Here is an 18,386-nt window from a genome sequence, read left to right as displayed (position 1 = left end):
GAAATAGAAGATCTTAACAGACCCATCACAAGCAAGGAAATCGAAACTGTCATCAAAAATCTTCCAGCAAACAAAAGCCCAGGACCAGATGGCTTCACAGCTGAATTCTACCAAAAATTTAGAGAAGAGCTAACACCTATCTTACTCAAACTCTTCCAGAAAATTGCAGATGAAGGTAAGCTTCCAAACTCATTCTATGAGGCCACCATCACCCTAATTCCAAAACCAGACAAAGATGCCACAAAAAAAGAAAACTACAGGCCAATATCACTGATGAACATAGATGCAAAAATCCTTAACAAAATTCTAGCAAACAGAATCCAACAACATATTAAAAAAATCATACACCATGACCAAGTGGGCTTTATCCCAGGAATGCAAGGATTCTTTAATATCTGCAAATCAATCAATGTAATACACCACATTAACAAATTGAAAGATAAAAACCATATGATTATCTCAATAGATGCAGGAAAAGCCTTTGACAAAATTCAACACTCATTTATGATTAAAACTCTCCAAAAAGCAGGAATAGAAGGAACATACCTCAACATAAGAAAAGCTATATATGACAAACCCACAGCAAGCATCACCCTCAATGGTGAAAAATTGAAAGCATTTCCCCTGAAATCAGGAACAAGACAAGGGTGCCCACTCTCACCACTACTATTCAGCATAGTGTTGGAAGTTCTGGCCACAGCAATCAGAGCAGAAAAAGAAGTAAAAGGAATCCAGATAGGAAAAGAAGAAGTGAAACTCTCACTGTTTGCAGATGACATGATCCTCTACATAGAAAACCCTAAAGACTCTTCCAGAAAATTACTAGAGCTAATCAATGAATATAGTAAAGTTGCAGGATATAAAATTAACACACAGAAATCCCTTGCATTCCTATATACTAACAATGAAAAAACAGAAAGAGAAATAAAGGAAACAATACCATTCACCATTGCAACAAAAAGAATAAAATACTTAGGAGTATAGCTACCTAAAGAAACAAAAGACCTATACATAGAAAACTATAAAACACTAATGAAAGAAATCAAAGAGGACACAAACAGATGGAGAAACATACCATGTTCATGGATTGGAAGAATCAATATTGTCAAAATTGCTATACTACCCAAGGCAATCTATAGATTCAATGCAATCCCTATCAACCTACCAATGGTATTTTTCACAGAACTAGACCAAAGAATTTCACAATTTGTATGGAAATACAAAAAACCTCGAATAGCCAAAGTAATCTTGAGTAAGAAGAATGGAGCTGGAGGAATCAACCTGCCTGACTTCAGACTCTACTACAAAGCCACAGTCATCAAGAGAGTATGGTACTGGCACAAAGACAGAAATATAGATCAATGGAACAGAGTAGAAAGCCCAGAGATAAATCCACAAACCTATGGACACCTTATCTTTTACAAAGGAGGCAAGGATATACAATGGAAAAAAGACAATCTCTTCAACAAGTGGTGCTGGGAAAACTGGTCAACCACTTGTAAAAGAATGAAACTAGAACACTTTCTAACACCATACACAAAAATAAACTCAAAATGGATTAAAGATCTAAATGTAAGACCAGAAACTATAAAACTCCTAGAGGAGAACATAGGCAAAACACTCTCCGACATAAATCAAAGCAAGATCCTCTATGACCCACCTCCCAGAATATTGGAAATAAAAGCAAAACTAAACAAATGGGACCTAATGAAACTTAAAAGCTTTTGCACTACAAAGGAAACTATAAGCAAGGTGAAAAGACAGCCCTCAGATTGGGAGAAAATAATAGCAAATGAAGAAACAGACAAAGGATTAATCTCAAAAATATACAAGCAACTCCTGCAGCTCAATTCCAGAAAAATAAATGACCCAATCAAAAAATGGGCCAAAGATCTAAACAGACATTTCTCCAAAGAAGACATACAGATGGCTAACAAACACATGAAAAGATGCTCAACATCACTCATTATCAGAGAAATGCAAATCAAAACCACAATGAGGTACCATTACACGCCAGTCAGGATGGCTGCTATCCAAAAGTCTACAAGCAATAAATGCTGGAGAGGGTGTGGAGAAAAGGGAACCCTCTTACACTGTTGGTGGGAATGCAAACTAGTACAGCCGCTATGGAAAACAGTGTGGAGATTTCTTAAAAAACTGGAAATAGAACTGCCATATGACCCAGCAATCCCACTTCTGGGCATACACACTGAGGAAACCAGATCTGAAAGAGACACGTGCACCCCAATGTTCATCGCAGCACTGTTTATAATAGCCAGGACATAGAAGCAACCTAGATGCCCATCAGCAGATGAATGGATAAGGAAGCTGTGGTACATATACACCATGGAATATTACTCAGCCATTAAAAAGAATTCATTTGAATCAGTCCTAATGAGTGGATGAAACTGGAACCCATTATACAGAGTGAAGTAAGCCAGAAAGATAAAGAACATTTCAGCATACTAACACATATATATGGAATTTAGAAAGATGGTAACGATAACCCTATAGGCAAAACAGAAAAAGAGACACAGAAATACAGAACAGACTTTTGAACTCTGTGGGAGAAGGGGAGGGTGGGCTGTTTCAAAAGAACAGCATGTATACTATCTATGGTGAAACAGATCACCAGCCCAGGTGGGATGCATGAGACAAGTGCTCGGGCCTGGTGCACTGGGAAGACCCAGAGGAATCGGGTGGAGAGGGAGGTGGGAGGGGGGATCGGGATGGGGAATACGTGTAAATCTATGGCTAATTCATATCAATGTATGACAAAACCCAAATAAATAAATAAATAAATTTAAACTGAACTAGGGTTTAAAATCTGGCCTTAAACCCTGGATGTGCCACTTAGCAGCAGTCAACATGAGAAAATTACTGCTCTTTCAGAAATTCAGCTTTCTCACTTGGAGATAAAGCTTAACTCACAGGGTTTTGAGGATAATTAAAACCCTGTGAGAAATGGAGGAAACTTTCTTAGCACTTAGCAATGTTTTCCTTCTATAATTTGCAGTCTTGGATTTTACTCTTCACTATCTGGTAACTACTTTCTCCTTGTAAATTCTCTCTTCTTCTGCTGACTAGATGCAGTTGATGATGAGGCTCTAAGGATGGAAAAGTCAGTCAGTCACAGGGTAGAGAATATTGTGTCATTAATTCGCCATGTATAGAAGAGCTACCTGCCAACTAGGAAAACCCATTTTAGATCTTAAGAATCAAGAAATAAAACCCTGTTGTGTTTGAGACATACATATTGGTGTCTATTTTTTATAGCAGTTTAGCATATCTTATTTAATACATTCTTGAAAGGTTGAACGACATTCCAGAATACCAGATATAGCTGACGGTGTCAAAACTAGTCTTAAACAAGTAAATTATGTGAATAATTATCAACCAAATATTGAGATAGTCAGCATTCTACCTTCCTCAGTCATAGGAAACTGGCAGTAAGGCTTAGAACTCACAGATGGGACCCTGGAATATTCCTCATGGGGGTAAATCGACTAGGCTAAGAGAAACGACTTACACATTGTAACAATGAGGCCATTTCCCAAGCACTGAAATGATCCAGTCAGAAAACCTACAGTGACAACCACTGTTTGACAGCCCCTTTCCTCCAGATACTCAAAGAGTTCTCAGCTTTCTTTTTGTTGCTGTCTAAAATGTGAACTGACTGACAATCAAGGATCACAAACATAAAAATATTTTAGGAAAAACCCAGTATCAAGAGAGAAAAGAAATCAATGAGAAAATATAACAAAACTTGAAAGAAAAAGAAATACTGCAGAAAGAAGGCCTTAAAGCAATGACTAAAATAAATGCCTGTAATTAATGTCCAAGATACAGAAATATTTAAGCCATGAAAAAAAAATATTATTTTAAAAAAGAAAATTATTCTGGGGAATGTCAAGAAAGTAGATATTTAGAATTCCGTAGACAACTCAGAAGATAAAATTGCAATACTTAAAAAAGTAGAGATATAGAAGAAAAAGAAAAATGAGAAGATTAAGTGGAGGCAAAATGTTTCAATCACAGAAGTTCCAGAGACTGGCAGAAAAAACTCCAAGAAACACAAATATTTGGGGGCCTGTAGAATGCCCAGACTAAGAGGGTACACTGAGTGAAGTACAGTGGATCAGTTCATAGTTTTAAACAAATAGAAAATGATTTCTCATGTAAAAAGCAAGTACAGAGACAGGCAATACAGGGCTCCTAGCATGGTGTTCCATGGTGTCAGAACCTAGGCTGTTTCATCATTCTGCTATCTCCAGCATGTGGTTTCCCCTCATACTCCAAGAAGTCAAGACATTACATCCAATTTCAGCAAGAAGAAATAAAGAGATGAAGAGGGCAACAACCAACACTGCTTTAAGATCAGTACAGTAGGTCATAAATACATTAACATATCCCACTGGCCAAGACTTAGTCACATGGCTGCACTAAGCTGCATAAGTTCTGTTGCTAACTTTCAAAAAAGGTGGGGTGTGAGAAGAATTGCCATTGAAGATAGGTACCAGTCTATGCTACCTCCCTTCAGCACTTTATGTACTACTTGTTTCTTTCTCATATCCTACTTGTTTTTCCTCACCACATTTACTAATACCTTCCCTGGTTCACCTGGTAAAGAATCCACCTGCAATGCAGGAGATCTGTGTTTGATCCCTGGGTTGGGAAGATCCCCTGGAGAAGGGAACGGTTACCCACTCCAGTATTCTGGCCTGGAGATTTTTATGGACTGTATAGCCCATGGGGCCACAAACAGTCGGACAGGACTGGGCAACTTTCACTTTCAACATATATTTCCTTCATTTGTTCATGTGTTTCCTCTAACGTGAGGAAATCAAGAGGACACCGGCTTTGTCTTTTGTTCAACTCTGCACCCCAGTTTTTGGAAAAGTGCATGAGGAACAAAATCATTTAAGTAATACCGGTTGAACGAGAGAATTGAGAATTCTAGAGGGAAAAAGTCTAAGAAATTAAACTTAAAGATCCAGTCCAGGTACAGATGACACTTTTTATCTTGTTTGATTAGATATGGATGCCCATCAACTAGAAAACTGACCCACTGTCTTTGGGATTACTAATTTTAAAAGCCTCCCTTCTTCTGAACACAATATTCAAAAGTCTTTGCAAAGGCACAATCAATGCAACCACAGACCATAGCCCTGCAGTAATTCCTTAGCCTTAATAGCATAAGTAATATCACTTCAGTGTGTGCATAAATGTAATTATTGTGTAACTATATTTAGTTATGTATTATGTGTCTAGTTATGTGTGAAACAAGGTAATGTAATAATAAAAGTATAAACATCAATACAGTATAAAAGTAACTATTCTTAATGTGATTAATCAAATGAGGGAAAGGATATATATTTGGGTGGAGTGGTATGTAACAGACCTAAATCAATTTCCAGCAATAGGAAATATGTATAACTGAAAATATCAAGAAGCACCAGGAAGTGTATATAATTCACAAAAAGGGAAAAGAGCATTGAAAAAACAGCTGAAAATTATGAAAGGGGTTACCCTGTGGGCCAATAACAGGAATAAGGACAGCATCACAGGTCTGTTCCTTTTTTTTTTTTTTTTTTTTTTTGGCTCCTGTTTTTAAAGCTTACAAACTACTTGATTTCAAAATGTGAATGTATAAATTTAAATTTTCATTATCTAGTTCGGTGCCCCCATTCCTCTGAGTAACTGAGAAATCCTCTCTGTAATTAGCGCTGAATAAGGTTAGACTGGAGGTGGTGATATGGAGAGAGAATGCACTGAATGAAGAGTGAAGGCTCACTGGTCTCTATCCACACATAAATCACCGGAGTAAAAATTAACCCTGGCAAACACGACCCACATTTTAAATGCGAAGTATAAAGAATGTTCAAACTACCTCACAATTGCACTCATCTCACATGCTAGCAAAGTAATGGTCAAAATTCTCCAAGTCAAACTTCAACAATACATGAACCGTGAACTTTCAGATGTTCAAGCTGGATTTAGAAAAGGCAGAGGAACCAGGGACCAAATTGCCAGCATCCACTGGATCATCGAAAAAGCAAGAGGGTTCCATGAAAATGTCTGCTTCTACTTTATTTACTATGCCAAAGCCTTTAACTGTGTGGATCACAACAAACTATGGAAAATTACTCGAGGGATGGAAATACCAGACCACCTGACCTGCCTCCTGAGAAACCTGTATACATGTCAAGAAGCAACAGTTAGAACTGGACATGGAACAACAGACTGGTTCCAAATCGGGAAAGGAGTACTTCAAGGCTATATATTGTCACCCAGCTATTTAACTTATATGCAGAGTACATCATAAGAAACACTGGGCTGGAGGAAGCACAACGCTGGACTGGATGAAGCACAAGCTGGAATCAAGGTTGCCGGGAGAAATATCAATAACTTTAGATATGCAGATGACACCACCCGTATGGCAGAAAGTGAAGAATTAAAAGCCTCTTGATGAAAGTGAAAGAGGAGAGTGAAAAGGCTGGCTTTAAACTCGTTATTCAGAAAACTAAGATCATGACATCTGGTCCCATCACTTCATGGCAAATAGATGAGGAAACAGTGGAAACAATCACAGACTTTATTTTGGGGGGCTCCCAAATCACTGTATATGGTGACTGCAGCCATGAAATTAAACGACATTTGCTCCTTGGAAGAAAAGTTATGACCAACTTAGACAGCATATTAAAAAGCAGAGACATTACTTTGCCAACAAAGTTCTGTCTAGTCAAAGCTATGGTTTTTCCAGTAGTCATGTATGGATGTGAGTTGGTCTATAAAGAAAGCTGAGTGACGAAGAACTGATATTTTTGAAGTGTGGTGTTGGAGAAGACTCTTGAAAGCCCCTTAGGCGGCAAGGAGATTGAACCAGTCCATCCTAAAGGAAATCAGTCCTGAATATTCACTGCAAGGATTGATGCTGAAGCTGAAGCTCCAATACTTTGGCCACCTGATGTGAAGAACTGATTCATTTGAAAAGACCCTGATGCTGGGAAAGATTGAAGGCAGGAGAAGGGGACGACAGAGGATGAGATGGTTGGATGGCATCACGACTCAATGGACATGAGTCTGAGTAAACTCTGGGAGTTGGTGATGGACAGGGAGGCCTGCTGTGCCAGTCCACGGGGTCGCAAAGAGTCCGACATGACTGAGCGATAGATCTGAACTGTTGACACGCACAGGAGTCCATACTGCCTTTCCCAGTCATCTTACACACTTGTATTTTACACACGAACTTTTACTAATTGTACACAGGTGTGCACGGAGATGAGGTGATATTCAGCCAACTCTAAAGTCACATAGTTGACACTGGGGGTAAGATCCGTCGAAGGAACAAAAGGACACCAAGGGGTCAAGACAGACACCAAATTCCTGGCTCTGGGCCAGAGGCAGATGCCTCCCTGACTAGACTGACCTGCTGCCCAGTCCCCACAGGACGAGCGGACCCGCCCCGAAACTTCATCTACCCTGATGCAGGGAGCACCCTGCCAGCCCGGAGGTCACAGGAGGAGGAACTTGAGGAAGCATACCAGCCGCTGCCCTCCTCAGAGCTCGAAGTCTCAACACGTCTGCCCTCTAGAGAAGCCTGACTAGGGCTCTGGTCGCTCAGACACCGGCGCCTGCTGTGGGAGGGGAGGGGCCAGGAGCGTCTTCTGACGTAAGCGCACGGGCCGCGCATGCGCTTACGGGCCAGAGGCCAGGCGTCTGCGAGCTCCATTCGGCAAGTCCCAACCTGGGGCTTAGGGACCCCGGGACGCCTGGGATGAGGGAGGAAAGGGTGGCGTTAGAGGAAGACCCACTGCCAGGGTCGCCTCGGAGTGGCTTGCAAACTGCTATGGACAAGAAGCTTTTCTAACCTCGGTGCCCAGCGTCCCTGAGGACACCCCTGAAGGGGTAGCTGCTGCCTTCTTGCCACCCCTAGAGGTGGCTGTCGCCTCTGTGGCCTGAGACACGGTTTAGTCCAGCCTCTTGACTTGTCTTTTGACAAGCCCCTCCAGACTGAAGGGGGAAGGAGAAAACGGCCAGCCAGACGCTGGCAACAGAACTGGCCTCCCCGTTTTAAACGAATACACAACCTCCCAGTATTTTGCAGACAGAGAACTTTAAAGAGGGGGCCCAGGGTACAGGGGATGGAGCATCTGCTCAGCTGCCCCTTTCTCCTGCTGTCAGTGCCCGAGTCAAGCAGGGTCAGGAACCTCACAGCACGTAAGATGACAACCTCATTTAAACTTGATGAGAAATGTACAAAATACACAGCTTTAATTGTGGGGAATTGAACTAATGTGCAAATCTAACAGGTTTTTCTCCTTTTGATGTTCAGGTTTGTAGTCCTTTCTCAAGGGATAGGGCAGGAAGGGGATTTACAAAGAGACAACTTTCTGTAAAAACTGAAGCGGAGTCATCATGGTCCCTTCGCTTAAGATTCACAATATAGTCTTTACCCTGAGTCTCGCTACTGGGGCAAAGCAAAAAAGTATCTCTCACGTTATTCTGAATTTGATTTTACTAAATGTTGATCACATGCTATCTGACTTGGAAGGTGACTTGGAAGTTACTGCTGCTGAAAATGAGCCCCAACTTGAATATAAGGAAACTTGAAGTACTCATGATTCTTTCTCCAGGACAGTTCTCATTCCTGCTGTGCAACAAAAATCACCTCTAGGCAAGCACACAGACTTACCTCACAGCCGTTTATGCTTGCCTTGGGCTCCCCCTGTTGAAAATAACTAAATTATGTGTGCCTTGTCCATATATTTGTTTTCAAATACAAACTCCTGAAAATCAACTGAAAAAGCTATAGTAACAAATAACCTACTAGCTCATTTTCTGATGTATTTTATTTATAATACCTGTTAAACTATTATACCAAGCAGTTGTTTATTTGTGTAACATTGTCCACTTTTATTTGGATAAAATGACACAGCAAACATGTCCACCAAATCAGGGAGTAGCTGCAGTTGTTTATGGTGGGAACACCTGCTTTCATTGTAAACTTAAGACACTTGGGCACTTGGAACATAACTTGTAGCAGACACAAGCAGAATGAACTCATATTATAAATAGGACATTATACATAATTAAATCACATACATAGGCAATTGTGTATCAAAACCAAAGATATATCAGTGAAAGGAGCCTACTGGTTTAATCTGACATATCACCTAGACAACATAAGCTCCAAATCGTCCATAGCTTTGTTTGTACCAACACTTGTAATAGACAAATCTGATTAATCAGCTTCAGAAATTGGCAAAGGATATATGAAACAATCAGACTTATGACCACAAATGCCATATGAGTGTGTAAACATAGACACATTATTTACACACACATAGGCAGACATAGAGGATACTTTTGGCAGGGCATTTCCTACCTAAAGTTAAGTTCACTAAGTCTCAGAATATTAAACAGAGCAAAGTTTATATAGTAAGCATCCAACTAATACAAAAAGAATTAATTATTCTTAAGAGTTATTTCCATCTACCTAGTATAATTGGATGGTTTAAATGCCCTTCATGTTACATCTGTAATTAAACATAATAATAATAATGATTAGCAAAGAGAGACAAGAAAGCCTTCCTACGGGATAAGTGCAAAGAAATAGAGGGAAAAATAGATTGGGAAAGACTAGAGATCTCTTCAAGAAAATTAGAGCTACCAAGGGAACATTTCATGCAAAGATGGGCACAATAAAGGACAGAAATTGTATGGACCTAACAGAAGCAGACGATATTAAGAAGAGATGGCAAGAATATAAAGAAGAACTATACAAAAAAGATCTTAGTGACTCAACCATGATGGCGTGATCACTCACCTAGAGCCAGACATTCTGGAGCGTGAAGTCAAGTGGGCCTTAGGAAGCATCACAATAAACAAAGCTAGTGGAGGTGATGGAATTCCAGTTGAGCTATTTCAAATCCTAAAAGATGGTGCTGTGAAAGTGCTGCATTCAATATGCCAGCAAATTTGGAAAATTCAGCAGTGGCCACAGGATTGGAAAAAGTCAGTTTTCATTCTAATCCCAAAGAAAGGCAATGTCAAAGAATGTTCAAAGTAACACACAATTGCATGCATCTTACTTGCTGGCAAAGTAATGCTCAAAATTCTACAAGATAGGCTTCAACAGTATGTGAACTGAGAACTTCCTGATGTTCAAGCTGTATTTAGAAAAGGCAGAGGAACCAGAGATCAAATTGCCAACATCCATTGGATCATAGAAAAAGCAAAAGAGTTCCAGAAATACATCTACTTCTGCTTCATTGGCATCCAATCCCATCATTTCATGGCAAATAGACAGGGAAACAATGGAAACAGTGACAGGTTTTATTTTCTTGGGCTCCAAAATCACTGCAGACAGTGACTGCAACCATGAAATTAAAAGACATTTGCTCCTCGGAAGAAAAGCTATGACAAACTTAGACAACATATTAAAAAGTGGAGACATTACTTTGCCAACAAAGGTCCATCTAGTCAAAGCTATGGTTTTTCCAGTAGTCATGTGTGGATGTGACAGCTGGATCATAAAGAAGGCTGAGAGCCGAAGAACTGATGCTTTTGAACTATGGTATTGAAGAAGACTCTTGAGAGTTCCTTGGACTGCAAGGGGATCAAACCAATCAATCTTAAAGAAATCAGTCCTGAAATTCATTGAAAGGACTGATGCTAAAGCTGAAGCTCCAATACTTTGGCCACCTGATGCGAAGAACTGACTTCTTAAAAAAGACCCTGATACTGGGAAAGATTGAAGGCAGGAGGAGAAGGGGACGACAGAGGATGAGATAGATGATTGGATGGCATCACCGATTCAATGGACATGAATTTGAGCAAGCTCCGGGAGTTAGTGTTGGACAAGGAAGCCTGGCATGCTGCAATTCATGGGGTCACAGAGTCAGACATGACTGAGTGACTGAACTGAAGCAACTGCTTCATTGACTACACTAAAGCCTTTGTCTGTGGATCACAACAAACCATGGAAAATTCTTCAAGAGATGGGAATACCAGATCACCTTACTTGCTTCCTGAGAAGTCTGCATGCAGGTCAATCTGCCTGCCAACGCAGGAGACATGGATTCGAACCCTAGTCCCGGAAGATCTCTCATACCGTGAAGCAACTAAGCCTAGGCACCACAACTACTGAGCCTCTGCTCCAGAGCCCAGGAGCTGCAACGATTGAGCCCGCGCACCACAACTTCTGAAACCCACGTGCCCCAGAGCCCGGGGCTGTGCAACAAGAGAAGCCACTGCAACGAGAAGCCCGCATGCTGCAACAAGAGAGCAGCCCCCACTCACCACAACTAGAAAAAGCTGGCACAGCAACAAAGACCCAGCACAGCCAAAAATAAATAAAATTATTTTAAAAAGAAGATAATAATGAGATGCCATTTTCACCAAGTAAAGACATCAGTTTAGTTCAGTTCAGTCGCTCAGTTGTGTCCAACTCTTTGCAACCCCATGAACGGCAGCATGCCTGGCGTCCCTGTCCATCACCAACTCCCAGAGTCCACAAAGAGTGTTCAGACATACTCATACATCATACATATCATATATGTTATATAAGCATAAATATATATGCTGTGCATAGATGAGTATACAAACATATAAAATATATACATAAATATGGAAAGTGAAAGTCACTCAGTTGTATCCGACTCTTTGCGACCCCACAGACTGTAGCCTGCCAGGCTCCTCTGTCAATGGAATCCTCCAGGCAAGAATACTGGAGTGGGTAGCCATTGCCTTCTCCAGGAGATCTTCCCAACCCAGGAATCGAACCCAGGTCTCCTGCACTGCGGGCAGATTCTTTACCATCTGAGCCACCAGGGAAACCCAAAATAGAAAAGTGATAGGATTAATCCTGGGTGGTAGGACTAGAAACTATTCCTGCTTTCTCTTTTTGTTTTTATGTTGATATTATCAACTCTGGAGCTTTTATTGTGTTACTATAGGATAGTCATGGGCTTCCCAGGTGGCACTAGTGGTAAAGAACCCGCCTGCCAATGCAGGAGACATAAGAGATGCGACTTCACATGCACTCACCCATAGGATGGTAACACAGCAATAAATTACTAACTTTATTGGAAATGTTAAGTTACATCAAGAAAATAGCAGATAGTAATCCCAGAAGGAGGGTTTCTTTAGTACTGCCACAGACATGCTAGAGTTTTCTTTGAAACACCTTTAATTTCCATTTTAGTTGTGTACCTCTGCCTGCTAAAACTAGGTTTGGTAAATCCAAGCTCTTTTGATAGTCTATATTTATAGCTGTATTATTTTAAATTTCTAAAACAGATTGTAAATGTAAAATAGTATATAATGAATTAGCTAAGGGAAATTTGGAAAACAAGGTACAGTGTGTTAGGCTCCTGAGAGAAGAAATGTCTAAAGGATTAAAAAAAAATTAGGAAAGGTGAGATGGTGTTCAGGTGCTATCTATCCTATTAGCAGACAAGAAAAGAATCCAAAGAGAAGTTTTGTAATCTGACTATTGTCATGTTTTCTGTTTCCCTTCAAAGCAAAACCTCCTTTAGAGTTGTATATACTCATCATCAGGCTTCCCTGTTGACTCATATGGTAAAGAATCTGCCTGCAATGCAGGAGGTTGGTGTTCGATCCCTGGGTCGGGAAGATCCCCTGGAGAAGGGAATGGCTACCCACTCTAGTGTTCTTGTCTGGAGAAGTCCATGGACAGAGGGACCTGGCAGGCTACAGTCCATAGGGTTGCAAAGAGTCAGCCATGACTGAGCAACTAACACTTTACTTCATACTCACTATCTTCCCTTCCTTACCCCGTATTCTTTCTTGAACCTATTGCAATTAGGTCTGTATCTTTGTCAGTCTGCTGAAATGATTCTTCTGAAGATAACCAAAGACTTCTTTCTTACCAAATTCAGTTGCTCCTACCTTGCTCGTCTTCTCAGCAGTAATGGACACAGTTGACCACTTCTGCCTTCTTGAAAGTATTCGATTCTGAGCTTCAATACATGGTATCTTCTGCAATGCTGGAGATCTGGGTTCAATCCCTGGGTTGGGAAGATACCCTGGAGAAAGGAAAGGCTACCCACTCTAGTATTCTAGCCTAGAGAATTCCATGGACTGTATAGTCCATGGGGTCACAAAGAGTCGGACACAACTGAGCAATTCTCACTTCACATCTTACTCTTAGATTTTCCTCCTCTTCACTGGCCAGTCCCTCTGATCTCTATGATGGCTTGTCTTCTAAATGTGGGTAGCATCTCAGACCTCAAGCATATTCTCTTCTTTCTCTCCAGGTAAGCTCTTTCAGTCCCAAGGCTTAATCATATATATGATTCACACATGTTTATCTTTTTTCCCATATTTGCCTCTGAGCTCCAGACTGAAATACACCTGCCTTTTGAACACAACCAACTACCTAGTTTGACAAACTAGAAATCACTTTGATATCTCTCTTCCCTTATCTCCTTCATGCAGCCTGTCAGCAGGTCCTGTTGGCTGTATCTCTAAATAGATCCTCAGTGTTACCACTCCTTCCTCTGTTGCTATCATCCTGGTCCAAACCACCATCATCTCCTATTTAGCCCCGCCCCGCACTGTCCTTTCTTACCATATAACCAAGAAAGTTCTTTCTGAAACAAAGATTGGATCAAATCACTACCTTGTTTAAAACTCGCCAGTGGCTCCTCATTGCACTCATAATAAAATCCAAGTACCTTGAACACCTGGACGATGAGGCCCCACAAGTTCTCGTTCCTACCATCTCTGTCTGATTCCATCCCCTATAACTCCAGAGACACGAGAATTCTCTCCAACTCGCCAAGCTCTTTCCCACTTGTGGTTTTTGCACAGAGTGTTCTTTCTTCTGGGAACATTCTTTCTCAGTTAACATTCTTCCTCAGTTCAGTTCAGTTCAGTCGCTCAGTTGTGTCTGACTCTCTGTGACTCCATGGACTGCAGCACACCAGGCTTCCCTGTCCATCACCATTTCCTGGAGTTTTCTCAAACTCATGTCCATTGAGTCGGTGATGCCATCCAACCATCTCATCCTACACACCTTCAAATGTTGGCTCCTGTTTTGTTTACATTTGAACTTAAATGTCACTCTGCAGAAGTCTGACTCCTCTCTGTCACTATGTGGTATTTTCTACTTAGCACTTAGTGCTATTACATTTATTTGCCCACACATCCATTGTGACTATAACTTCCTCAATGAAATTCAAGTCCATTAGAGCAGGAATTTTGTCTTCTTCAACACCATATCCCCAGAACTGTAAGATTATCTGGTGCACAATAATGTTCAGTAAATATTTGTTATGTTATTGCACAATGAGACTGAAGTGATTTTACAAGGACAATTTTAACTGGATACTGAACTTCACCAAAAGAATCCTCTGCTAATTACTAGCTGTGTCACTCTGGGCAAGTTCCTTATTCTCTGAGCCACAGTCTACTCCTATGTCAAATGGTACTACTTACCTCATTAGGGCAGGTTCTGAGGATTAAATGAAATACCTGACAACACGGTAAAACACTTGAAAAGGGTAGCTAATCTTCTCAAGGTTTTTGGTATACAGTGTGCACATTAGCATTCCAAAGTTTCCAGAGCTTTTTTGAATCTGTAAATGTTTATATACAAAGAGGGTACACCCATGACAGTCCTTGTACTTTTGGTTGAATAAACAAAAGCTCTGTTTTGCTGCCTTTGTGCTTCCTCAGTATCAAGTGAAGCAGTGAAGTTTTTATTAAATGGCGTAGCTACAGAGTAACTGTGGAGATCTCTGCAGCTTCATAATCATTAAGCAAAACAAGTTGATCTAAAGCCTCTTAAACCAAACCATGAAAGTTCAAAACACCCTTTATTTTCAAGTAGTCCCCTGGATTCTCTTGTAATTAACAGGACATTTAGTCTTTTCTAAATTTCTGCTTTTGATCCAAGTATCCTCCCTTCTCCAAGCAGACATTTCTTACTTCTGTAATGACTTTATAAGCTTTAACAGTAGATGGTGCTATGAATGCATGAAAATAAATTAGTATAGACCACAACAGAACCATCACAGGTTTATTTCGTGACTTATAACAACATAGAAATATGCCTTTTTTAATACTTTCTATAAAGTTATTGACAATACAAAAATTTTTTTTCTTTTTTTTCTTTTAATGAAAATGATTTAACTTAGAAATCTATTGTGAAACTTTTGTCTAGTTTTGCAATTCTCAGATATTCCAGTGCAAAAATAGATCCCATCACAGACAGCATAAAGTGCTTGGAATGAAGGGTCAATGATAAAGACAAAGCACAAAAACATGGTTTCATCCTAGGGTATAAGAAGGGAGAACAGAATTCTTAAAACTTACAGAAGTATAAACATTCTATAAAAAGGGATGCAACAATTCTGAGGAGGATTAGAACAATATTTCTATAATACTATATTACTAGTAAATGGTAACAAGAGTAGAAATTAATATCTCAGTGTCAAAGTGGTTCAATATAATATGACACATGGCTCTTTGGAAAAAAATTTTACCTGATATATACAACCACAAGAAGAAAACAGATCCCTTTAGTCAATGATTACTATACAGTGAATGCTGTGCAACATTTAATAGTCACAATGCATATGCCTTCATTACAGGTATTGAAATACAGTAGTTTGAGGTTTGGTTATTGGTTTTTAAACAATGACCTATGCTGGGTATTTGTGTATAGAGGGCTTTGTTATTGTTTTCTTTTGTATTTTTTCATATTCACAGTTAATAAGGCTTCAGGTATCCAAAAGAAGAAGCAGAAATCTCTGAACACTTAAAAAAAATTTTTTTTTGTTAAACTCACATGGTTACATTTCCACAGGGATGATATAGAAATTTTACTTGATTGAGAAGAGAGTTGGTAAAAATCTCTAGTATAATTAGGCTTACCCAGAAAAATTTTAAAGACTGCAATTTGGATATCTAATAACCGTACTAATGCAGTAGATGAGTAGCTGTAGATTGTTTCCAGCTTAAGATAGCCTTTAAATCTATACTGAAATGTTGCATTTTTCAAAGTAGTTCACAGTATCCTTTGATTTTTTTAAATACGGCCTTGAAGTAGAATAATCAAAAAAAAGGAGCTGCTCATGGTTTTAATACAATACAGATTTAGGACATGATTCTGCTGAAATGGGGAATCTAGCAGAAGCTTGATTTTGGAAAATACTAAACAAGGAGAAACATCATTCCATGAATTTTATATCATTGAAGATAGCATAAAATATGAGTTTAGGCCAATAATTATTGGGAAATTGTCTTTATTATTCGTTTATCATTTTAGAAAATATTGGCAATAATCTCTAAAGGTCATTTTCTTTCTCCAAGCAACAAGTTGCATGATAACATGCAGTAAATTTTAAAAGAAAAAAATGTATATTTGGAATAGATCTGAAATCTTGTACTTTTAGAATTAATACCTAATTTTTTAAAAGGAAGAGACATTAGTAATGATACTAAAAGATCACTTTAACTTCAAACAGTATTTCTCTCATAATTTTGTTGTCTCAAGACAGATAACATTATCTTTAACAAGTGTTTACTGACTAAAATCAATTAAACTGACTTGGAAAAGTCTGAAATAATTTTTCATGTGGGGGCATTTGCTGTTTTTTTCCCATGATAGTGACTGAAGAGATAAAAAATTTGAGATTGTCAGAATGGGGTATCTGAGATTTTCAAAGCCAATATTCAAAGGTACTAAATGCCATAAGCACAAGTTTTATGTTATTCAACAAATTTTGAAACTAATCGTGTGACCCTTCGACATAAACTTTCTTGCCTTTTGCATTGTTGCTATTTTTAAAAAGTGGGCTGCCCAATATTCTTTCAGTGGGTTCCCACAACCACAACAAAACCTGTATTTGTAAACCAGTTATCTGATGAACATGGCACAGGAAATCTACTGAAACTTAATTTCTCCCCACGCCATCCATCCATACTCACTCAGTTATAAATTACACTCAAAGAATACTTGACTAATGCGCTGATACTAAAAGTATGCTTAACGATCTTAAAGATACTTAAATATAATGTCGTCATGAGATCTTGGCCATCATACTGTTTTCAAGTCACTAGGCATTAGTCAGATAATCCACTTGCAAACATACGTGAAAAATTAAAGCTAGCGAGCCAGTGTGGCCATACTCCTCTGTGCCACAGGGTTCTACAAAGAGACCACTCTAAGTTTTCAGAAGTCACTAATAGAACTTACAATTCCAAATAACATTAAAAGTACAAAGATTGTTCTCAAAATACAACTCCATCTTTTCATATTCTAGATTAATTCAAAAAGCCAGAAATAATACTATGTTTGTGTCAAACAACAAGATCTTGAGATGCACTGTACCGTGTTAGTAGACAAGCAGGACAAATGGACACAGACCTCCCTTGATTCCAAGTACATCATCTCTTTCATCACATGCCATGGCCTCCCAGCTTGCAGCCCCAACAGTGTGGTTGCTGATTCTTTGCTTCTTACCCGGATCTAAGTACACTTAAGAGTCCCAGAAAGATAATCTTGGAGACTCATGGTTCCAAGCAAGGGACAACAATGAAACCAAGTTTTGCTTTTGCATGTCACCGTGCAGTTTGCATGTCACCATCACCAGAGCAGCTCAAAGAGGGAATCAAAGCAGGACTTTCCCCACATGTGGCACCATTTCATTAACTGATACATCACAAAGTGTGCAAGGCATACCATGGTGCTTCAGGCTTTCTGAGAAACTTGGCACTAGTAATTCTGGCACACTCATTGCCAGCAGCGGCTATGTCACCGGGAAGCCAGTCTCTTGGCATGGCACGGCGTAATGAACGAGCATATGCATGCCTTTTGATTTTGAAAAATAATCACTGGCCATGATTACTTGATGAATTGTTGTTGCAACCCCAGTAAGAATACAAAGGAACAAAAAAAAAGTATGTCAAACTCATATGTCCACTGGGTTCCATACTAGAGTTTCACATGAGTATAAGGTAATAAACTAAATTCAAGTCTTTTTCACTTGAGAGCCATATGAGACATAGGCTACAAAGGCACTGCCCTTGTAATGGAATTTTGTTTTCATTGCATTGAATTGCATTGCATTGAATAGTATCAGTACAGTATCCAGTTTACTTCTTCCCACAAAATCTTCTAGCCCTTTCCTTTGGAACACTTTACATGGTGCAAAGGAAGGTCTAGTTCCTCCTTTCTTCCAGTCACCCTATATGGACAAGATTCTTCATACATAACTTTCTTTGACTTTCTCATCCTGCAGGAAAGATGTGAGGACTGCAACATCCACTACCGTCTGGTTTTTGTGTAATGACAGGTCCTTTAAGTGGTCATCATCACTTTGGTCCTTGGCAAAGTTTACAAATACCTGTCA

The 18,386-nt window shown here is 39.5% G+C and overlaps 1 protein-coding gene across 7 annotated transcripts in view; it reads right to left on the bottom strand.

Annotated features, from left to right (window-relative positions):
- Positions 1-15,035: 15,035 nt before the first annotated feature.
- The window catches only part of ABCA1 (ATP binding cassette subfamily A member 1), a 340,473-nt gene continuing 337,122 nt past the window's right edge, over positions 15,036-18,386 (bottom strand). For all 7 annotated transcript variants that reach the window (XM_061163510.1, XM_061163508.1, XM_061163513.1 and 4 more), the window contains one exon: positions 15,036-18,380. In XM_061163510.1, the coding sequence (XP_061019493.1) occupies positions 18,240-18,380 (141 nt within the window). In that variant the 3' untranslated portion in view covers positions 15,036-18,239. The remainder of the gene's footprint in view (positions 18,381-18,386) is intronic.

This window comes from Dama dama, chromosome 16 (assembly GCF_033118175.1).
Source record: "Dama dama isolate Ldn47 chromosome 16, ASM3311817v1, whole genome shotgun sequence".
Lineage (NCBI taxonomy): Eukaryota > Metazoa > Chordata > Mammalia > Artiodactyla > Cervidae > Dama > Dama dama.
Note: the sequence above shows the minus strand (reverse complement) of the source record. Positions and strands in the feature narration are given on the sequence as shown.